Source organism: Rhinoraja longicauda, chromosome 15 (genome assembly GCF_053455715.1).
Source record: "Rhinoraja longicauda isolate Sanriku21f chromosome 15, sRhiLon1.1, whole genome shotgun sequence".
Lineage (NCBI taxonomy): Eukaryota > Metazoa > Chordata > Chondrichthyes > Rajiformes > Arhynchobatidae > Rhinoraja > Rhinoraja longicauda.
The window spans coordinates 30,711,434-30,736,200 of record NC_135967.1 but is presented as its reverse complement, the minus strand read 5'-3'; the positions used below and the strand labels follow the sequence as shown (position 1 = coordinate 30,736,200).

The following is a 24,767-nucleotide window of genomic DNA, read 5'->3' as shown; positions in this document are numbered from 1 at the left end:
ATGCCAAATTGGATCCTATTCTAGTTGAAGGAATCCATTTGCTGACTTATCACAATGGATGAGTATGAGCAATACATAAAGGGAATACCTGAGAATTCTTTCACTGGTATATTAAGTTACACAGCCACTCAAGAAAAGGCCTAAAGATGCCTTGGATATAGTTGTTCTGAGGCCAGTAGTCTCAGGGGACATCTTCTGGCTCTACCACAGTATTGCGGTGTTGTTTGTGATTCCTTGCCAACCAACTCCAGGTACTCCTCATCCCTCTCAAAGGTTTGAGGTGTGAGTTGGTTCTGCACGGGAAATAAATGAGAGCCCACGTTTTCAGACAGCGGTCGACCACAACACACAGACAACTAGCAATGAAGTCCACAGCTTATTCATAGGCAGCTCTGTCTGCTTATATATATATATATCGAGCCTGCTGCGATCACCATGGAAGTACCCACGTCAAAGAGAGAAACAAGGGAGAAGTGGCAGTGCACCTCACCCAAAGTCACTCTGGTCAATACCAGCAGCCTTCCGCCAGCAGTTAGGCTTGACAGTGGACATCTAGAGCAGACTCAAGCAATGAGAGTAATGTGTGATCATAGCTTTTTAAATTGCACACCTGCAATAAACGGAGGACTATGAAGATATGCATTTCTGTGAGTGGCCAGCTGATGGTCCGGTGTGAAAATAATGTAACCCATTTTATCCAGGGATTAATCTACAACAGTCCTGTGAGAAGCCACTCTATCTGCCTCCTTTTGCATCGAACAATTGATACATTATCACTCTTAAATAAGATGCCAAAAGAATAATCATGTTTTTATTTATGATTCCCCTCACCCCTCCAAAATGTCCGCTTTCTTTCATGTGACACTTCATGTACAGCGCCAGAGACCCGGGTTCGATCCTGGCTATGGGTGCTTGTCTGTACGGAGTTTGTACGCCTTCCCTGTGACCGGGTAGGTTTTCTCCGAAATCTTCGGTTTCCCCCCACACTCGAAAAACGTACGTTAATGGGCTTTGTATAAGTGTAAAATTATCCCTAGTAAGTGTCGGATAGTGATAATGTGCGGGGATCGCTGGTCGGTGCGGACATGGTGAGCCGAAGGGCCTGTTTCCCCGCCGTATCTCTAAACTAAACTAAACTTAAAAAGACAAGCCTACCCTCCCTCCTGTTCACTTATTTTTAGATCCAGCTAAACATGCCATTGCAACATTTAATAGCTGTAAACCAGGCATCAACAGGTGGAGATTAATCATTTGGTGTACAGTGCTCCTTCGCAACCCCGACTCCTTCAGATATTGCTCAGCATTTTTCCTCACAATCTGCTCTCTGTTACCGATTTAAACACCACAAGGTGGAGAGCCAGGTTTAACTTTTGACAGAAAATATTGAAAGTTTATGTCAGGCTGGTAGGATTATTATTTTTTATTATTTGCATTGATAAACACCTTTTTTGCCCGCTTCGAAACTGGCAACACCACCTTGAGTGGAAGAACCCCAGCCGAGGCGGAGGGACTGGTCTTGCAACTGAGCACACAGGAGGTACAACGCGCTCTGCAAAGGGTCAACCCATGCAAGGCTGCAGGCCCAGATGGAGTTCAAGGAAGGGTACTTAAGGACTGTGCTGAACAGTTGGCTGAGGTATTCACCAGGATATTTAACCTGTCATTATCTCTGGCTACGGTCCCCAAGTGCCTGAAGTCGGCTACCATAGTGCCGGTGCCGAAAAAAGCAAAGATCACCAACCTGAACGACAACCGTCCGGTTGCCCTAACTCCGATAGTCATGAAGTGCTTTGAAAGGCTGGTCCTCTCACACAGCAAATCCAGCATCCCTGACTCACTGGACCCACATCAATTTGCATACAGGGCAAATAGATCCACAGAGGACGCCATCTCTTTGGCTCTTCACACTGTCCTGACTCACCTGGAGAGACAGGGCACGTACATGAGGATGCTATTCATTGGCTATAGCTCTGCCTTCAACACGGTCATCCCCACCAAGCTCATCACCAACTCCACTCAGCTCGTCATTATGCGACTGGATCCTGGACTTCCTGCTGGAGCGACCGCAGGCAGTGAGAATGGGCCCGCACCTATCCTCCACTATCACCCTGAGTACCGGCACACCACAGGGCTGTGTTCTGAGCCCCATGCTCTACTCCCTCTTCACACACGACTGTGTTCCTGCATTTGACACCAACACCATTGTCAAGTTTGCAGACGACACAATGGTGATCGGGCTATCACCAATGGTAATGAAACAAAATAGAGAGCGGAGGTGCAGAACCTGGCGGACTGGTGCTCTGATAACAACCTGTCCCTAAATACCACCAAGACCAAGGAGCTGATCATCAACTTCCATAGGTCACATAACGGGGAATACGCCCCGATCTTTATCAACGGGGACAGTGTGGAGAGAGTGTCCAGCTTGAAGTTTCTGGGCACTCACATTTCGGAGGACCTAACATGGTCCAATAACACTGCTGCGCTGGTCAAGAAGGCACAGCAACGACTGTTCTATCTAAGAACACTGAAGAAGTCTGGTCTACCCCAACAGCTACTGATGACATTCTACCGCTGCACCATAGAGAGCATCCTAACACATGGCATCCCTGTGTGGTACCTCAGCTGCACGGAGGCAGAAAGGAAAGCTCTTCAGCGAGTAGTCCATAGAGCTCAGAGGACCATCGGAACACAGCTACCAGCCTTGGAGGGCATCTACAACACACGATGCCTCAGAAAAGCCACCAGCATACACAAAGACTCTTCACACCCCTGCAACAGTCTTTTTGAATTCCTTCCATCGGGCAGACGATACAAGGTCTTCTACGCCCGCACCTCCAGACTCAGGAACAGCTTCATCCCCAGTGCCATAGCTGCTATGAACTGGTCATGCTGAGCCGGATGGTCAAAACGCACAGTGATCCGGCACAGATCTACTTGCACTTTATTCTGTCTTAAAACTGTTACAATTTGTCTCGTTGGGTTGTTGTTTAAATTAATTAAATTATTGCATCGTATGGGAGGCGCATTCCCAATTTCGTTGTACCCCTGTACAATGACAATAAAGATATATTGCATTGTATTTCTTAATCCTTAATTATTTTTATTTGCAACTTTATTAACAATGTTTTGGATCTTGCTCGAGAAATAAGCCTAAGAAACGGCAATAAGCCGAAGATGGCAATATCCTAAAGTAATGGCATTTTCAGAATTTTCACTCAAATATTTTTTATGGCCTTTGAAGAATTACTTGGGGTTAGATGATCAACCCAGGATTTCATTACTGGTGGGTTTTGTAAATCACTTCAACTTAATAATGTCATGACCAATGCAGATTGAGCCTCATTGTCTTCCTTCACAGAAACTCTATTTTCATTCACAGGCTAAGATAAAAAGGAATCAATAAACATTTCCCATGATATGCGGAATATGTCCCCTCCTCAAAAGCATTTCCATTGTAGAAATACTTCCTGATATTTGGGAATGACCAATATTGGGCCTCCCACTTTCGACTTCCTGAGAAAGAAGGCAGCCAATAGCCAGGTCTGACTGTGTGGGTAGAACCTGTCTAACACTTCCAGTCTCTGACTCTTTGTGGATTAGTCCTGGCAAGCACGGCAGTGATAGAGTGGATACAAACAGCGAATGCAGAAGCAGTAAGTACAGTTCTCGTCCCTTGCGCCTATTTGCACCTATTTTCTATGTTTCTTCAGCTACAGAAATACAAATAATCCATCATCAAGAAGTTTTATGAACCCCCTCTTTTTTTTCAGTCACCGTACAGTTACTTTTGCCCTGGGTCTGGTGTTTTAAAACGTTGGCTGCTTCTTATATAAGGTTTCTTTTTTTGTGGTGTCCAGTGAATCAGGCATCACAGAATGTAGGATATCAGATATCAGATATTTGATAACATGTTGCTATTTAAATGTATTTTAAAAATAGCTGCTCTGTTTTTTAAATTTATATTTTTATCCTCACCATTATTTACAGCAGAAAAATATAATGCATATTGATAAACGTAGGGAAGTAATATGACCCTGGCCTCCAGCAACCCCGAAATCCAGACAAGGAGAAGTGAAAAATCCAATGGTTCAATGGTGCTTTATTTGTCTCATGTGCAACTGCACAGTGAAATTCTTTTTGCGTATTTACACGTCCAAAGGCCAGCACTCTCGGTCTGCTGGAGATGTTTATGTTCCAGATAAGCCCCAGGTTCCTGCAGGGCCACCTCCGTCGCCTTCGACTAGATCGGCCTGCCATCTTTGTGTCTTGGGGGCGCTTCCTACAGTGGATCTTGAAGGCGCTGGAGGCATTATTCCACCCCTTGGTCTTCGCGTCCGACGTCTCCAGCAATACCACGGTCCACCAAGACTTTGGGTCCTCCGGGTGGGTTCCCTATTCCTTAACAGAAAGAAATCCCTTGAATTATTCTCATTGTAGTGTACTGGATTATTCCATGTACATTAGTGTGAAAACTAGGTATCACTAGTATTATACAGTATATATATTGTAATTATGTACTTATTTCAGACCGAGCCTTTTACAAGACATTTTTTAAAATAGTTTTAATTTCTTTAAAGAGAATTCACATAACATTACTTTCACTACTCTCCTGAAAGCTTGTCATAATTTTGATGGATGATTCTCAGAATTATTGAAGAAATGTCTGAAAGCGTATTTTTTGGCATTTCTGTGAAACTTCAACTAAGTTATGGAGTACTCTCAGGAACTGTATCTCTGGCTTGTTCCAGTTCTAACTTTGCAGTTCTGATAAAAAGTCAAAAACCAGAAACAATAACTGTTTCTCACTCCCTCTCCCTACCACTCCCCATCAATTGCTGCCTGATGTATTGAATTTACTTTTCCTTGCTCAAACATTTTCTTTATCTGTTAATCTAATCTTTTGTTTCCACTTCTACATTTCTGTTCTTGTACATGACGTGGTATTCATGGCTTATAATTTAACTGCTTTCCCGTCCTTCTCTACTCTTAATTTTACATCATACAACTGGTTAAGTTTGGCCTGATCATTCATATTTCACTGTTTAACTTGTTACACGAGGGAAAAAAAAGAATCCTAAATGTGTAGTCATTACAGCAAAACCTATATCTCAGTGGTGATTTGAATCTTTCCACCGTGACTCAATCTACTTTTATTTCATCATAATAATCAGGCTAGATTTTGCCTGATCTTGCTTTCACAATGCAATAAATTTTAATCTTAGCACATGTTTATCATCTGTCAACAACATACCCATGTGACCTTGGGATGTCTTACTAAAGTTTGTCTCATTGTATTTGTTCTCAGTTGACTGCATTGACTCCATTGCGTAAGCTCGGATGCTTCATTTAAAGTATGAAACTTTTACGTATTGCAGTCTGGACATGGCTTCTGGTTCAAGAAGGTGAATACATTCACTTTTTAAAGCTAAGTTGCAATATTATTTCATTCTTACCTGATAATGTTTTTTAGCTGAGATTTCTTAAGTTTTAAAAATTCCTTTTTGAAAAGAAGTTGCAAATAACGTATGTTCCTTATTCGAACTTCTACAGAATGACAGTACTGCAAATAAATAATGTTCTAATTGATAAAGTTTACAATTCTTTAAAATTGTTGCAAAAGTTCCTAACAGCTGATTGTGCTTCATTGCAGCCAGAAAAAACAGCTAATATTTTTTTACTTGCTGTGACAGCTTTCAATTTGAATTATTGGTATGGGTTAATTGTTCTGCATGAATAGATTGGGTTGAACATTGTACTAGAGATGTTATTTATTATTGTCTTAGTCAAAGATTGTTAATCTGTTTTACTCGACTTTGGCATACTGGAATCATCCTGTTTTTTATGTTATGACTAGTAGCTTTTGGTGATATAAGCACAGCCGAAGAAATGCATGCATTTGTACATATACTTCAGGGTTGTTCTCTGTTCAACTTACAACTTGCATGAAACGTTCAGTACTGACACTGGATTCACCACAACATCTTGGGACAGGAATTTAGGTTATGAAAAATAAAGTACAAGAAAAAACGGTGGCATACTGTGGCGACATTTTGCCAGCAGCGCCACAGGAAAGGATCAAAGATAACAGTTCTGAACTTATTTAGATAAAATAAACGACACAAACCAGTGCTGTAACTGACAGGCCGCAAGTCCATTTAAATGGATTAGCAGTATTGCGATGTGCCGACAGCAATGGAGTTACCGATGGCAATAGACAATAGGCAATAGGTGCAGTAGGCCATTCGGCCCTTCGAGCCATCACCGCCATTCAATGTGATCATGGCTGATTATTGTCAATCAGTACCCCGTTCCTGCCCTCTCCCTATACCCCCTGACTCCGCTATCATTAAGAGCTCTATCTAACTGGCAGGGGATACCCCAGTCCCACGGAGGATCTTGAGTATAGTGCCAGGAAACACCACGGAGGTCCCCATTGTGTCTGGATATGTGGTCGACGGGGCAGCCTGTAAGTAAAACTGAAGCCCATGGCACAACGACCCCGCATCACCCTCACTACCATTTTACTGGCCAATGTACAGTTCCCAGAAAATAAAGTTGAGTACTTCAGGGCAAGGCTGCTTTAACAAAGAGAGATGAGCGATTGCTGTGGACTTTATTTCACAGAGATATAGTTCATCCCCAGCTCTCTAGATTTGGCCCTCCAGCCCGAAGGTTTCTCCATTCATCGCATGGACCAAACAGAGAAAGGGAGACTTGGTGGCATTTGCCTCATGGTAAACTCTTTCTGATGATCAGATGTAGCGATCCTGTCCAATTCCTGCTCACTCCACACCTGGGACAACTGGCAATATAGTGCCATCCCTTCTACCTCCCGAGGGAATTCACCCCTGTCATCATGACTGCGGTGTACAACCCACCCCTGACAGACGATTGTCTAGCACTGGAGGAGCTGCTTGACGTGGTCAACAAACACCAGACAGCTCACCACGACACATTTCCTATCATAGTCGGGGACTTCAACAAAGTCACTGGAAGAAATCACGTTGAAACCATCACTATCAAAGGATCCAACATTCTCGACCTCTGCCTTTCCACCATCAAAGATGTCTACATCCCACGCTCCCACTGGGAAATCTGACCACCTGGCTGTGCTCTATCCTGTGTATAGGCAGTGACTAAATAATCCAGCCCCAGCGGTGAGGACTGCACAGAGCTGACCAGTGAACGCAGAGGAACAACTCTGGGATTGTGTGGAGTTGAGGACTGGGCAATGTTCAAAGACACAGCAATGAACCTGAACGAATGCTCCACGGTTGTTGCTGACTTCATAAGGAAACGTATGGAGGAGTGTGTTCCCATGAAAACCGTCTGAGTATTCCCCAATCAGAAGCCTTGGATGAACCAGGTCGGCAATCTTCTGACCAGATCTCAGGCATTCAAGTCTGGTGATGCAGATTCTTATAAGAAGTCCAAATATGACCTTAATATGGGCATCAAAAGGGCTAAAGGTTACTGATTGTGGATGATCAGCCATGATCACAATGAATGGCGGTGCTGGCTCGAAGGGCCGAATGGCCTCCTCCTGCACCTATTTTCTATGTTTCTATGTTTCTAAAAGGGATTTTCGCTCTAAATTGGCAGATGTTCGGTAGGTGTGGCAGGGCTTGCATGCTACCACTTCCTACAAGGCAAAATCAAGTGGAAGCTCAAGCAACAAAACCATCACTCCCAGGATGAGCTCAATGTGTTTTATGCATGCTTCGATAGAGAAACACTGGTGTACCTTCTCCGGCTACCATAGCTCCCAAATGGTCTTGCAATATCAGTCACCGCAACCGACATCAGAAGATCCTTCTGGAGGGTGAACCCTCGGAAAGCGTCTGGTCATGATTGTGTACCTGGTCACATTCTCAAAACAGGTGCGGACCAACTGGCATGAGTTATGTATTCTTGCTGAAGGTTTTCTGACAACAGCCATTGTGGAAGATTTAGTATGTGATCCAGAGCTCGTGCCAGGAATGTTAAGGTTCGGCAAGGAACAATGCTCTGTTTTTTGATCGATGGGAAAACAGTTGTTTTTCTTAATTTACTGAATTGTAAATTAGTAAACCCCTTGAACCATGGGAAACAGTCTAGGAATAAAGGGGTGGCCATTTAGAACTGAGGTGAGAAGAAACTTTTTCACCAAGAGAGTTATGAATTTGTGGAATTCTCTCCCACAGAAGCCTGTGGAGGCCAATTCACTGGATGAATTTAAAAGAGAGTTAGATAGAGCTCTAGGGGCTAGTGGAATCAAGGGATATGGGGAGAAGGCAGGCACAGGTTACTGATTTTAGATGATCATCCATGATCACAATGAATGGCGGTGCTGGCTCGAAGGACCAAATGCCCTCCTCCTGCACCTATTTTCTGTGTTTCTATCTATGTTTGACAAAATGGACTGCAGGTACTCACCTTGAGAGAAATCCCAAACAGTGTTGGTAAGGAGGTTTAGTATGTTAATATACGTGAATATCTACCATAAGTATAACTGAAATGCAGAGTTTATTACTTTTACATTCAGTGTAGTGGAGTCTGAAATAAAAGAATTATAAAATGCCCTCTGGTCCCACCCATTGGTCAGAACCTGATACCCCGGTGAAGTTATAGACCGTTGAACTATTTTATGTTCTTTCTCTATAAACTGCTGTTGAATACTTTACTGAAACTCTGCCATGGCCTAAAATAAAACATTGTTCAGTTACAGCAGCAATAAAAGTAATTACAGGATTTGATTAAATTGGTAAATGATTAAAAGATCACCATCACTTGATATCTTGTCTGATAGTGCATAACCACTGAAATATTCTGATCTGTGATCTTAAATTAGAAGGCAATGTAGACAATAGACAATAGGTGGCCATTGAATGGATAGTAGGCCATTCGGCCCTTCGAGCCAGCACCACCATTCAATGTGATCATGGCTGATCATTCTCAATCAGTACCCTGTTCCTGCCTTCTCCCCATACCCCCTGACTCCGCTATCCTTAAGAGCTCTATCCAGCTCTCTCTTGAATGCATTCAGAGAATTGGCCTCCACTGCCTTCTGAGGCAGCGAATTCCACAGATTTACAACTCTCTGACTGAAAAAGTGTTTCCTCATCTCTGTTCTAAATAGCCTACCCCTTATTCGTAAACTGTGGCCCCTGGTTCTGGACTCCCCCAACATTGGGAACATGTTTCCTGCCTCTAACGTGTCCAACCCCTTAATAATCTTATATGTTTCGATAAGATTCCCTCTCATCCTTCTAAATTCCAGTGTATACAAGCCTAGCCGCTCCAGTCTTTCAACATATGACAGTCCCGCCATTCCGGGAATTAACCTAGTAAACCTATGCTGCACGCCCTCAATAGAAAGAATATCCTTCCTCAAATTTGGAGACCAAAACTGCACACAGTACTCCAGGTGCGGTGTCACTAGGGCCCTATACAACTGCAGAAGGACCTCTTTACTTTGCTCCTATACTCAACTCCTCTTGTTATGAAGGTCAACATTCCATTGGCTTTCTTCATTGCCTGCTGTACCTGCATGCTTCCTTTCAGTTACTGATGCACTAGGACACCCAGATCTCGTTGTACGTCCCCTTTTCCTAACTTGACACCATTCAGATAATAATCTGCCTCCTTATTCTTACCACCAAAGTGGATAACCTCACACTTATCCACATTAAACTGCATCTGCCATGCATCCGCCCACTCACACAACCTGCCCAAGTCACCCTGCAACCTCATAGCATCTTCCTCATAGCTCACACTACCACCCAGCTTTGTATCATCTGCAAATTTGCTAATGGTACTTTTAATCCCTTCATCTAAGTCATTAATGTATAATGTAAATAGCTGCAGTCCCAGCACCGAGCCTTGCAGTACCCCACTAGTCACTGCCTGCCATTCTGAAAGGGACCCATTTATCCCCACTCTTTGCTTTCTGTCTGTCAACCAATTTTCTATCCATGTCAGTACCCTACCCCCAATACCATGTGCTCTAATTTTGCCCACTAATCTCCTATGTGGGACCTTGTCGAAGGCTTTCTGAAAGTCCAGGTACAACACATCCACCGGCTCTCCCCTGTCAATTTTCCTAGTTACATCCTCAAAATAATTCCAGAAGATTAGTCAAGCATGATTACCCCTTCATAAATCCATGCTGACTCGGAACGATCCTTTTACTGCTATCCAAATGCTCCGCAATTTGGTCTTTTATAATTGACTCCAGCATCTTCCCCACCACTGATGTCAGACTAACTGGTCTATAATTTCCCATTTTCTCTCTCCCTCCTTTCTTAAAAAGTGGGATAACATTAGCTACCCTCCAATCCACAGGAACTGATCCTGAATCTATAGAACATTGGAAAATGATCATCAATGCGTCCACAATTTCTAGAGCCACGTCCTTAAGTACCCTGGGATGCAGACCATCAGGCCCTGGGGATTTATTAGCCTTCAGTCCCATCAGTCTACCCAACACCATTTCCTGCCTAATGTGAATCTCCTTCAGTTCCACCGTCACCCTAGGATCTCTGGCCACTAGAACATCTGGAAGATTGTTTGTATCTTCCTTAATGAAGACAGATCCAAAGTACCGGTTCAACTCGTCTGCCATTTCCTTGTTCCCCATAATAAATTCCCCTGCTTCTGTCTTGAAGGGACCCACATTTGCCTTGACTATCTTTTTTCCTCTTCACATACCTAAAAAGGCTTTTACTATCCTCCTTTATATTATTGGCTAGCTTACCCTCGTACCTCATCTTTTCTCCCCGTATTGCCTTTTTAGTTATCTTCTGTTGCTCTTTAAAAGATTCCCAATCCTCTGGCTTCCCACTCTTCTTTGCTATGATATACTTCTCTTTTATTTTTATGCTGTCCTTGACTGCCTTTGTCAGCCACGGGTGCCTCTTACTCCCCTTAGAATCTTTCCTCCTCTTTGGGATAAATTGATCCTGCAACTTCTGCATTGTTCCCAGGAATACCTGCCATTGCTGTTCCACTGTCTTCCCTGCTAGGGCCTCCTTCCAGTCAAATCTGGCCAGCTCCTACCTCATGCCTCTGTAATCCCCTTTGCTATACTGTAATACTGACACTTCCGATTTTCCCTTCTCCCTCTCAATTTGTAGAGTAAAACTTATCATATTGTGATCACTGCCTCCTAATAGCTCTTTTACCTCGAGTCCCCTTATCAGATCAGGTTCATTACACAACACTAAATCCAGAATTGCCTTCTCCCTGGTAGGCTCCAGTACAAGCTGTTCTAAGAATCCATCTTGGAGGCACTCCACAAACTCCCTTTCCTGGGGTCCAGTACCAACCTGATTTTCCCAGTCTACCTGCATGTTGAAATCTCCCATAACCACCGTAGCATTACATTTGCAACATGCCAATTTTGGCTCTTGATTCAACTTGCACCCTATGTCGAGACTACTGTTTGGGGGCCTGTAGATAACTCCCATTGGGGTCTTTTTACCCTTACAATTCCTCATTTCTATCCATACTGATTCTACATCTCTTGATTCTATGTCACCCCTTGCAAGGGAGTGAATATCATCCCTTACCAACAGAATGACCCCACCCCCTCTGCCCACCTGTCTGTCTTTTCTATATGTTGTGTACCCCTGAATATTCAGTTCCCAACCCTGGTCCTCTTGTAGCCATGTCTCAGTGATTCCCACAACATCATACTTGCCAATGTCTAACTGAGCCTCAAGCTCATCCACTTTATTTTTGATACTTCGCGCATTGAAATACAACACTTTAACTTCGGTATTCACCTCCCCTGTCACACTGGTCACAATTGGCCCTGACCTTACTCTCTTATCCCTTCTAGAACTTCCCTTCCCATTTATTCGAGAGTCCTTTGCAATTTCTCCTGTATTCGCTTCCCCTTTAACTGTTATGATAGCAGTTCCGACAAACAAAATTTAAATTCACGATTATACACGTGCAGTATATACGAATGAGGACATTGATCCCTATCCCTGCTATCTTAAATTTAACCTCTTTTTTGGTCCACTATTGCAGTACGTTTTACTTAAATATTTTTTTCTTTAGGGAGTCCATTGCCGCAAACTCAGACTGACATCCAAACAAATTATCAATTGACTATGATTGAGAATTTTATTTTATTTCCAAAATAAAATGTTTTGCAGTTGAAAACCCATCAGGAAATTCATGTTGTGTTGTTTGTAGAGCATGTATGTCCCTTTAAGAGTTTGTTGCAAGCATCAGATCTGTTATATAGTGCAAAGTGTTGGAGAAACTTAGCAGATAAGGCAGATCCTAGGGGGAGAATGGATAGGTCACATTTCCGAAGGGGATTCCAGCATCTGCAATTTCTTGTTTCTCCATCACATCTACTGTGTTGTCTTGAAACAAAGTAGAGAATTTGCAACACTTCCATAGGAAAAGTCAGACGCAGAAGGAGAGGGAGAGAGGCACAATATGACAGAGGGATAGAGATGAGAATAAGGGAAGTAGTGTAGCTTTTGTGTCTGAGTGCCAGGAAAGGTTTATTGGAAGAAAATGTATTTGCTGAGCGAGGGTAATTTACATCAGGCTCACCTTGACATATCTGATGAGATCAGATTTCTTGTAGCACTGCTCTGCTAGATGAGTGTTATTGCTTCTGATATATTAATTCCTAGCAACCTCACTCTAGTTGTACTTGCGGGGGGCTCTGCAGGGTCTGCATGGATCCCTTGGACAATGGTCAGCCGTCCTGCAGGTGACATTATCCATCTTCCACGCCATCGTTGCCTTTGACGCTGCCTGGGTGCATATAACCTGCCTTCTGCAATAACTGCTGCAACCAACTGCAAGAAGTGAACAATCTCCGGCAGCTGGAAGGGAGCTGGTTATGTTGCACCTATGCCCTTTTAAAGGCTGTTTGAAGAGGCCAAGCAGCCTTTTAGTGCCAACAGCTACAAGAAAGTCAACCAGAGCTTTTACATGACACGCATGAGAAAACCTGGCAGGCTGCTGTTCCTTTCTCTGCTTTCTCTTTATGAAACCTTTGCCAAACATGCTAGGCAATTTCTGGATCGTATACCTTTCTTGTTTCCAACTTTCTCGGCCTCTGGCACTTCCCTCTCCAACTGAAGGAAGGGGAACAACTGTCCCTTCATCTCCACCCTCACCACCATCCAGGGACCTAAACAGCCCTTCCTGTTCAACCACACCTCTTCCAACCTGGTCGACTGCATTCTGTGCTCACACTGTGGCCTCCGACACTGGTAACCCATGTGTAGGATAGGTGCTGTGCAGAGTTATGCGACTGTTTGTATGTCATTGCAGACAGAGGATGAGTCTGCTATGGCCTTCTTGAGCTTTCAGTTTCATGTCGTTTGACTTACCTTCCCATTCCCGTAATGACCTGTTTGTCCTCGTTCTTCTCCGTTGCCACGGAGAGGCCAAACGCAAAATGGAAAGACAACATCTCACACCGCTCCTGGGTAGCTTATAGCCGCTGATATAAATACTGAATTTTCCAATTTCAAGTAAGCCACATCCACAGTACTCTCCTTCCACACACATTCACCTGCACGCCTTGTTTTCATCTCCATTTATTCATCTTGCCCATCCACTCATCCCCTTCCCACACATGGTTCCATCCACCCATCATCCCCTTCCCATCTGGCTCTACCTTTCACCTACCAGCCTCTATCCACCCCTCTTAACACTGGTATATACTGGTAATCTTTCCTCGCAGTCTTACTGCAGGTTCTCAACCTTTCACAGATGCAGATTGACCTGTTGATTTCTTCCAGCATTCTGTCTGTTGTTTCAGAAACCAGGATTTGCAGAATCTTCGGTCTGCTGCCTTAATTTTCTCATTACCTTATTAATTGTACATTTAGCTATTTCCTAATTCAACATGGATATCATCAGAGTTAAATCGATTGCTTTGTAACTTGAATCCATGGAAAATCAACTTAAATCACATTAATGCATTGATGATCATTTTTCTAGGTTTGCTCTTGTTGACAAGCAGTCATCCTCTTCATTCAGATAAACACAATGCCGCTCTGGTGAGAAATTGCACTGCAAAGCCTCCCATAAGTAGCCAAGATAATTAACTCTTTGAAAAGAGAGCCACATTAAAGCTGCTTCATAAGTATTAGGAGCAGAATTAGGCCATTCGGCCCATCAAGTCTACTCCACCATTCAATCGTGGCTGGTTAGTGTGTGATCTGTAGTGATAAAGTTGCAAATTGAGATGATTTGAAAAATCTGAGGTATCATAGTTCCTATGTCTAGGATAGTTAAAATGTATGGCTACCATCATCAGTCAAGGGTATATTAGTACTGAAATAAGGATAGGTGAAATATCCTGGAGTTCTATTGGATTGCCTTGGTGAGGATGTCCATGGAAATTACCAACCTGGTAAGTTTATTCTGCCTTTTCTTGACTTCTATATTATCATAGAACACTAAATAAATTATGTCTTTCTTAGATAACATAATTTTAAAATTGAATCCCAAAATTCTAAATTAAGTTTATCACATAATCATCATCATCATCATCATCATATATACAGCCGGAAACAGGCCATTCGGCCCACCAAGTCCGTGCCGCCCAGTGATCCCCGTACATTAACACTATCCTACACCCACTAGGGACAATTTTTACATTTACCCAGCCAATTAACCTACATAATGTTCATCACTATTACACAATGTTTATCACAATGCAACAAGATATCTTCCGGGAAAACTGATAAATCTGAGCTCCCCCCATTTCCTACTTCTGCTGGAAACTGAGCATTGTTAATTTTAGAACAAAAACAACCGGGAGAAAGATACTTCATGGCTTGCTTTACAAGCAAATTAGTGGCATAGTAAGAAATGCCTGTGGTTCTGGTGTTTTGCTGACCTGTCTGAAATATAATGGGTGGGGGTGAAGCACAGTGAAGCTGGGGGAAATGTATGTCACAAGCAAAACACTTTCTACCTTTGGGTTTCCTCTGTGTGCTCCCACATCCCAAAGGCATAGAGTAATTGGCCTTTGTAAATTGCCCCTAGTGTTTTGGGAGTGGATGCAAAAGTGCAATAATATAGAGCTACTGTGAACAAGTGATTGAAGGCTGGGGTGGACGGTGGACTGAAGGGTCTGTTTCCATGCTGGATCTTTCAAACAGATATTAAACTATTCTGATCAGAAATTCTGAAGATGCTTCAAAGTAACATTTAACATTAATGCCCACACAGGAATATTGCAGCATTTAGGTCCTAATGAATTCTGTTATGTAATTTTCAACACTAACATTAGTAAGAGCAAAGTAAGTGAAACGATTAAGCAAATGGTCTTCTCTATATATTTAAGAAAAACATTCCATTGCAGGACACGTTCTAGCTGAGGTCGTTAGATAATGGTCAGGTCAGAAATCTTGGCTTACTTTTACCTCTGCTTGGAGCGACAGTGGCCAAAATCATCTGAAATCAGTTACTCGCTATACAGAGGATCAAAATCTAAAATCATTGACCGATGCATCACATCAGATCCCATATGAACCCTTGAGAACAATGTGGGATAGTTGCACAGGGACAGCCATATTAACAGAATACTGTAGTTTTTGTTTCAATATTATTTTAGACTAAAATATATTACCCGTTTTGTTTTTAAAATATTTCAACACTAAATTTGGTTTTACCTCATAAAAGGAATATATAAAGTCTGCAAGATACTGTGAAATAAAAATTTAAACTTTGATAAATCTGACTACTTTATCTGACTTTGATAAATCAGAATTGATAAATTCTTAACTACTGGATTTATGTTGTATTCTCATACGTTTAGTACCTGCCTTCCACCACAGTCAACACGACAATCCGTTTGAATGCTCTCAGGAATTTGATGGATGCACACAATATCAGCATATACGTGATTCCTGCCACTGACCCTCATTTGGTGAGTTTCCAGACCATTATTTAAAAGATTTATTTGTATCTACTTAATTTGAAATGATATAATTGGCTGCACTTTCCACCCTCCTCCAATTATGCTTCCTGTAATAAACTTTGGTGTCATATGCTCAAGGTTACACTGGCATTATTTATATGATTGATGGCTAACATCTATCAGTCAAAATGAAGAATTTGAAATACACTCAACACCTTACCAGTTCTTTGAAACTCAAAACCTATTTATATTTATTTTGGTCTTTTATGTAAATGTAAATTAATAGCAATTTCATATTTAGTGATCCTCTGACCTGCTTAAGTCTATAATTCAACTATTCATTTGGTAAAGCCATAATCATTCATGGAGATTGAAATCCACCTTCTCAAATGCCTTTGCTTTGCTTAAAACAAATTATAGTTATAGCAAATTAATGCTAACAGACTGACAATAGTTTTTAATGCAGTTCATAGATTGAATCCGACTTAAAATATAGCTAACTACACAATTTTTTTCCAACACTGATCAGTACTGACATTCGAGTGCCACTGATGATAATGTACAATGATGCATCTTTGACTTCAGAGGCTGGCGACTGGTTGCACTGCCGTTGGGCTATTATAGCCCTGGCACTGCTCAACCAAGCTATTTCTCTAGCTGCAACGTCTGATGCTTGACTGATATCAAGGGAGGGTGTGGAATTATGTCTGATACTGAGACACCACTGATGAGAGATATTCGTCTTCTGTCACATTGTGTATAATGCTGACACACTTCTCATCATTACAACACTGTCAAAAACAACTGCTGATGTGCTTTTAACTCTAAGGAGCCATGTTTCAGTTCCAACGATGATGAATTAACTAAATATAGACACAAATTGCTGGAGTAACTCAGCGGGTCAGGCAGCATCTCTGGAGAAAAGGAATAGGTGACGTTTTGGGTCGGAACCCTTTTTCAGAGTTAGGGTTCCAACCCAAAATCACCTATTCCTTTTCTACAGAGATGCTGCCCGACCTGCTGAGGTACGCAAGCATTTTGTGTCTATGTTTGGTACTGTATAAACCAGCATTTGTAGTTTCTTCCCACACATTAATTAACTAAGTTTGGGAACTTATTGCAACATCATCTATTGGTTTTAGTCATTGATATAATGAAGGAATAAAATATAATAATTTTCTTTTTTAATAAATCAGACCAATCTAGTCTTGAATTTACAATAATTTTGGCAATTTACATTCACAAAATGTGTTTCTAACGATACTCAGCAGACAATTGGTTTATATCCCAATCAATCGTGGCAACTTTGGTATAAACCCAATAACCCCCTGGGGGGGTTCTTCACAACTGGGGATTGAGAAGGATTTATATTCTTTTTCAGAGTGAATATATTGGCGCTCGGTATGCAAGAAGAGCCTGGATGACGGGATTCACTGGATCTGCAGGTATTATTGATAAAAAAAGAATGGGTATTTCTGTTTGGCTGCGGCTGTTTATACATTTTGGGAGGGATAGTTTTATTCTTTATAGAAATGCTACCTTCTGCCAAGAATGCACCAAATGCATGGACAAGCTTAAGGGCTTGCATAGCTAAAGGATCAAATTATTATAGTCTGGTAATATAAGGTAATGCTGCAGTCTGGGCTTCAGAAAAGACTGATAGGTTGACAGTGGAAGTAGTGAAAAGTACCATCGTACAATCTCTCAGCAAGAAGGAAATTGTCTGATTGGAAATTTAAAATGAGAACCTCAAGCAAAGCATATATTTCAAATTTGTTATCATCTTTTTCTTAAGGCAGGAGTAAACCTACAGGAAACTTCCAATATACCAACCTGCTTTCTGCGAACATGATAATAATTAGGATTTTATTGGTGTTCTTCACAAAGTACTTTAGCTAACTAGTTAACTAGATAGCTAATTAGCTAAAATTGTCTCGTTTATGGTCCTCCAGTTTTCCTGACTAACAAAATCAGATAAACCTCATAGATTCCTAAACAATCCACCACCTGGTAGGATGTCTTGTCTCCGAACAAAAACAATGCAGCATTAAATGAAGCTGAATCCTGATTCACATCTTAGCAGAGCTTGAAACTTAATTAACTTTGAAAAGGTATCATAAACAGGTTTTAGGTTTATTGATAAGGTCAAAGGTTTCAAAGGTCTTTTATTGTCAGGTGTACCCATTAAGGTACAGTGATATTCGAATTACCATACAGCCATACTAAAAAAAAAGCAACAAACACACAACTACATAAAAGTTAACATAAACATTCACCACAGCAGATTCCCCACATTCCTCACTGTGATGGAAGGCAATAAAGTCTAAGCTTCTTCCCTCATTTTCTCCCGTGGTTGGGGCAATCGAACCATCCAGTGGGGCGATCGAAGCTCTCGAAGGCGGCGATCGAAGCTCCCGTGTCGGGGTAATCAAAGCTCCAGTGTCGGGGCGGTTCGAAGCTCCTGCGGCTTGGAGCTCCCGAAGTCGGTCTGTAACCAGGGACCGCGAGCTCCATGATGTTACGGTCCGCAGGCTCCCATGGTTGGAGCTCTGAGGTCGATCCCTGGCAAAGGGATCGCGAGCTCCACGATGTTAATGTCCGCAGGTTCCCGTGGTTGGAGCTCCCAAAGTCGGTCTCCAGCAGATGTTTAGGCCGTTGTGCGGACGGAGATATGATACGGAAAAAAAACTGCATCTCTGTTGAGGTAAGAGATTTTAAAAAGTTTCCCACCCCCCTCATAAAACAAGCTAAAGAACACTAAAACATACAGTTAACACATACTATTAAAACAACAAAGAAGGAAGGGACAGACAGACTTTTGGTGAGGCTGCCTTTGCTGGCGCCATCCAGACCTATTGATTAAAGTGCCTAGCTGCAGTTAGCAAACTTAAACAACTACAGTGTCAAGCTGTTCAGAAGTATTTCATTTTAATTAGGCATGACCGAGAAACATTTAAAAAGCTGTGTCATTTCATTAATTACATTTCATTAGTTACTAAGACAAAATATGCATAGTCTCAATTAAAATACTTCTTTCTCCACCCACACAAAGGACAGAGACATGAAAATCAAAAGCATGAATCAACAACCATTTTTAGTTATTACAATGCTGGGCATAATTATAAATTAATAGGAAAGATCTGACTTTAAAAAGTATATATAATCAGGAAGTATGGAAATAATAACAGGCAAAGAAGGTACATTCCTTTCATTGTAGCCTGTCTACTTCAGGGTTGCCTGCACCTTGTCTAAACGATACTCCAGATTTCATCACAATAGTGACACAAGAGACTGCAGACACTGGTATCTGGCACAACAAACAATCCGCTGAAGGAACGTAGCAAGTCAAACAGCAGCTTTGCGTGAAAGCAGTTGTCAACATTTTGGTCGAAACCCTGCATGAGGACTAAGGGTAGAGAGGCGTGATAGCCAATATAAAGAGGAGAGGGGGAGCAGTGACACACTGGTTAATAAATTCTTTCAGTTTGGTTAGAATTCAGGTTATAAGTCTCCATTTGTGGTCCTGGAAAAAAAGCACACTGATCCCCCTACTGGTCCAATTAAAACAAGCTTAATTTCTTTGTCTCAAGTATTAATTTGCCCAAACAGCAGTGCAATAAGATAGAAAAATGTAATTTATTGATGTGATATTTTCTATTTTCTCAAATTAATATGTAATATAATGGGGTTTTTCTTGGACTGTCACCATGTATTGTTCCTTAGAAAACCACTTAACTGTTAGATTGATGTTAGTAAATTACGAGTGCAAATCTCAATCTGAAGATGACAACATCTAATTTGATGTTGACACTTCAGGGACTGCTGAACTGTTGGAGATACCATCTTTTATGAGTGGTTAAATCCGAGCCTCCATCTGCCTCACAGGTGGATACCGTGACTCAAACAACAACAACAAGTTTTACTGGGCAATATTTGTCCCTCAAACAGAATCATCTCCTGGGTGGATAAATGTATAAGATTATAAAAGGATAAGATTATCTGAACATTTTCCCAGGGCTATTTGCATGCTAATTGCCCAGTTTATTATGTACATAACAGCAATGACTGCAATTCTAGGGCATTTCATTGTGTGTAAAACATGTTGGGCTCGCCTGAAGTCAGAAAATGAGTTATACAAATCCAAGTTCTTGTTCTTTGAAAGTACAAAATAACCTGAACACACGGGGAGCAAACATTCATTCTTGATCAGAAGCCATACACATATGTTCTTTGCCACTAAAATTTGTTTGCATTGAAGTAAATTTTGGAAATGGATTACAACATGAAGCCACCTGCAAATCTGTATAATTAACATTGTCAACTAAAGAAAAAAAATCAATCTTTTTTAGTAAAATGCTACAATTCACGACAGGGTTCAAGTCAAACAGCAACAGACTGCCTACTCATGACTTGTGTCCATCTGATTATTTCATAGGCATTGCAGTAGTCAGTAAGACAAATGCCGTTCTCTGGACAGATGGACGGTACTGGATTCAAGCCGGACGCCAGATGGACTGCAACTGGGAGCTCAACAGAGGGGAGAGTGAGGCTCAAAAACAATACGTGACTTTTTTGCTTAGTGAATATTGAATGGCCTGGTTTCATTTTATTGACGTAAATATTGTTTTTTCTTAGCAATGATTGTCGATTGGATTCTGCAACAAACAAAAGAGGGAGAAATAATCGCTGCTGATCCCTTTCTGTTTTCAGTTGGTAAGGAAACAGCATTCATCATTTAAACAAAATATTCGCAGGGCAGGCACTTCACGTACTTGAAAAGCAGCGCGTTTGTCAAAAATGCGTAAATTAAACATATACATGACTACATTCTCAGCAGTAAAATTAAGCATGTTATTCCAAAAATATGAGTGTGTAAATCAAGCTTTGGTATTAAATGAACAAAAGCGTTATTTCAACAATGCAGAGATAAACATAGATGATACGCAAGGTGCCTGTATTTTGTTGATTCCCAATGTATTTAATCAAGATTCTGTTCAATCGCTAATTCTAACTCATACTTTCCAAGGGTCTAGCCTTCTTCCTGCAATCAGCAGAGATTGAGGAACCCAGGGTGGAACAGTGATTATATTCCCTTGCTTTTGCGAATTTCATTCAATGGCTGGAAGCACTTTAAATTATCACATATTTCCAGGTGCTGAGTTCTGCTTCCAACCACAAATTAGCAATGATCTTACTTTACGATTTGAAACATTTGTTTCAGAGTTTCAGTCTGTGTTTCCTGTAAATGATTGAAGTACCAGATTTATCATGGTTGAAACATTAGAAGTTTTCTCAACAGAAGGAGCAACAAGATTATGAAGAGACTACACAGTCCGATTTAAACACTTTAAACTCTGCGCTGCTGATACTTCTGGCTTCTCATTTTATATAATTCTATTTCCATTTAAAACACGAGGACTCCATTTGGCCGACCATGTCTTTGCCAGCTCGCAGAAAAATCCCATCAGCCTCATTTTTTCACTTGCCTCTGTGCAACCTATTCTCGAGCACAACTCCTTCAACTCTGCCCACCTGGAGACATGGTTAATCAATCTACCAGCACAACTTTGAGATGTGGGAGGAACCAGAGCACTCAGGGAAACCCACATGAACACAGAGGGAACAGGCATACTCCATACAAACAGTACCCAAGGTCATTGTTGAACCAACTAGTACTGAGTTAGACAATAGACAATAGACAATAGACAATAGGTGCAGGAGTAGGCCATTCAGCCGTTCGAGCCAGCACCGCCATTCAATGCGATCATGGCTGATCACTCTCAATCAGTACCCCGTTCCTGCCTTCTCCCCTTACCCCCTCACTCCGCTATCGTTAAGAGCTCTATCCAGCTCTCTCTTGAAAGCATCCAACGAACTGGCCTCCACTGCCTTCTGAGGCAGAGAATTCCACACCTTCACCACTCTCTGACTGAAAAAGTTCTTCCTCATCTCCGTTCTAAATGGCCTACCGCTTATTCTTAAACTGTGGCCCCTTGTTCTGGACTCCCCCAACATTGGGAACATGTTTCCTGCCTCTAATGTGTCCAATCCCCTAATTATCTTATATGTTTCAATAGGATCCCCCCTCATCCTTCTAAATTCCAGTGTATACAAGCCTAATTGCTCCAGCCTTTCAACATACGACAGTCCCGCCATTCCGGGAATTAACCTAGTGAACCTACGCTGCACGCCCTCAATAGCAATAGAGTCAATAAAATGTCAGGAATTAAGGAGCAATGATACATTTTAGCAGATATAAAGATCAACGGAGAAAATGCATAAAAATAAATTTAATGTAGATATTTGAAAGAATTCTTTTACTGAGTGAAAATCTTTGGAAGTAATTTTGAGGTCGGGTCATCAAGAAATAAAACACTATTGAGACAGGACAGAAGAGGTAGGCAGTAGAGACTTTATCAAAAGCCTTACTAAAATCCATGTGGACAACATCTACTGCCTTCCCACATCGCCAGTCACCTGGCCAGGCTCATTTTCCAGTATGTCCCATTATAGTCCTCAGGTTGTACCATCCAGATACTTTTTCGGAAAATCCTCTTGGATACACCTAACAAATTCTGCCCTGTCTAAGGCTTTTGCACACAGTGCCAGTCAATATTGGTGGCTAAAGGCACCCACAATGACGATCATTTTGCATCTTTCCATAATCTGTCTACATATCTATTCTTCAATCTCCTGCTGCCTGTTGGGTGAATGCATCTTTTTGAACTCTACCCCTATTGCCTCGGCGGACGAACCCTCCAAATATGTCATCTCCGAATGCCGCCATGATAATCTCCCCGATTTGTAAAACCTCCTGGTTCTGGACTCCCCCAACATCGGGAACATTTTTCCTGCATCTAGCCTGTCCAATCCCTTAAGAATTTTATGTTTCTATAAGATCCCCTCTCATCCTTCTAAAAATAAATGATTGAGAGAAGACCTGACATGCCCAATTACTGATATAAAAAATTCAAAATTCCATTTCTGATTTTTAAAAATGGTAATCAAGTTGGAAATGTACTGTGATTGTATATATTGAATGGGAAAAAGGTGAAAAAGTAGCAAAGTTGTTCTCTGCACGTAAGTAGTGTTGATATTTTTCATCCGGTCTCATATTTTGAGAAAGGTAAATTGTTGAACAAATGAAAGAATAACCATTATCTTTGAGACTATGTTTCTGCAAATGGCAATATCCTCATTAAAAAAGAGAAGAGAATGAGAGAATGGAGTGGCAAACTGGGTTTCATATTGAATACTCCACTGGATGATCTCACGTTGAATAATAGCTATAAGAGTGTGAGTGAAATATATCCTGCGATTTCATCAATGATGATGTTTGAAGTTGGGACATTAATATAAAAATATTGAGTACAATTTAAGGTAAATCATTGAATATTGAGGTATGACAATAAAATGTCATATTTAATAATTAGGACAAAGGAGTGTCTTCATGTGAGATGTGTTATGCCAGAAAAGAAATCTAAAATTGCAATTCCACCTTGTTGATTCAGGAAACATTAACGATCCCAGTACACAAACCAAACAGGAACAGTGTAAACCTTAAAAAACAAAAGACTCATTACCATTTCTGCAGCTTTGCCTTGATACTCCAGAATGCAACACACATACAATGAACATTGTGATATGATAAAGTGTTGTCAATTTTCTTGATTTTATTTTCCACTGTAAAGATACAGCTATTCTATATTTTCAGACCAATTAATACATTGTGATTTTTTTTTTAAACAGTGCAGTGGACGAGTTACGAAAATGCTTTGGTTCAAGGCAAACGACAATTTGTTTCCAAAGAATCCAACTTAGTAGATATTATCTGGGGTAAAGAACGACCACCTGAACCGACAGACGATATTTTCAAAGTACCTTCTGAATTCCTTGGTAAATTATTTCTTTCATTTTTATGGATGAAAACGATACTCTTTACTTTTTTGACTTATTTTTAAAACAAAATTCATTTTAGCTCTAACCTGTAAAGACATAATTATGAAAAGTATCCCTAGGCATCCAAAGGCAAGTCAGATACAAAACAACCTAATGGGAGTTTAATGAGCAGCAAGAACTAGGTGGGCCAAAGGCCTGTTTCTGTGCTGTGTTTCACAGTGACTTCAAAGTTATCTCAAGTTTCTGCACGAGCTGAGAAATTTGCTCAGCCATTGAGCATCCGAAAAACTCAGGAACACAGTTTATCCCCATGTAGGTGAACTCTGTTTGTTCTTAGGTGATACCAGATTCCTGAAACAACTACCCTACACTAAGCAACGGTGGCACAATGCTAGGTCTGCTGCCTCACAGCGCCAGAGTCCCCGGTTCGATCCTGACTACTGGTGTTGTCTGTGCAGAGCTTCTACGTTCTACCTGTGACCATGCCGGTTTTCTCTTAGTGCTCTGGTTTCTACCCACATTCCAAAGACGTGAAGGTTTGTCAGTTAATTGGCTCCTGTAAATTGCCCCTAGTGTGTAGGATGCAAAAGTGGGTTAACATGGAACTAGTGTGCAGGTGATCAATTGTCAGTATAAACTCGATGGGCCAAAGGGCCTGTTTCCACACTGTATCTCAAAGAAAAAATACACAGAATAAGAATATTGTGCAAAATAACTGGTGAAGGTACAATTAGACTTGCTCTCTGGAAAAATATCTTCATATAAAGGACCATCATCAATGACGTTATCTTTAAGACACACTTAAAAAGGTTTGTAAGTCTTTCCTTTCCCTACATGAGTGATTGATTCAAATATAACTTATCTTGCATATGTTTATGTTCTGGTCCATGAAGGCTTTTCCCATACAATAAAATATGGAATTAAGATGAAATCCTGCTTAAGAGCAACCCTTTCATTTTAAGACCTGATTGTA

The 24,767-nt window shown here is 41.2% G+C and overlaps 1 protein-coding gene across 1 annotated transcript in view; it reads left to right on the top strand.

Annotated features, from left to right (window-relative positions):
• Window positions 1-5,316: 5,316 nt before the first annotated feature.
• The window catches only part of xpnpep2 (X-prolyl aminopeptidase (aminopeptidase P) 2, membrane-bound), a 72,553-nt gene continuing 53,102 nt past the window's right edge, over window positions 5,317-24,767 (top strand). The window contains exons 1-7 of the mRNA XM_078412409.1: window positions 5,317-5,405; window positions 13,966-14,050; window positions 15,793-15,904; window positions 17,277-17,340; window positions 20,331-20,438; window positions 20,531-20,608; window positions 23,645-23,791. Of these exons, the coding sequence (XP_078268535.1) occupies window positions 5,357-5,405; window positions 13,966-14,050; window positions 15,793-15,904; window positions 17,277-17,340; window positions 20,331-20,438; window positions 20,531-20,608; window positions 23,645-23,791 (643 nt within the window). The 5' untranslated portion in view covers window positions 5,317-5,356. The remainder of the gene's footprint in view (window positions 5,406-13,965; window positions 14,051-15,792; window positions 15,905-17,276; window positions 17,341-20,330; window positions 20,439-20,530; window positions 20,609-23,644; window positions 23,792-24,767) is intronic.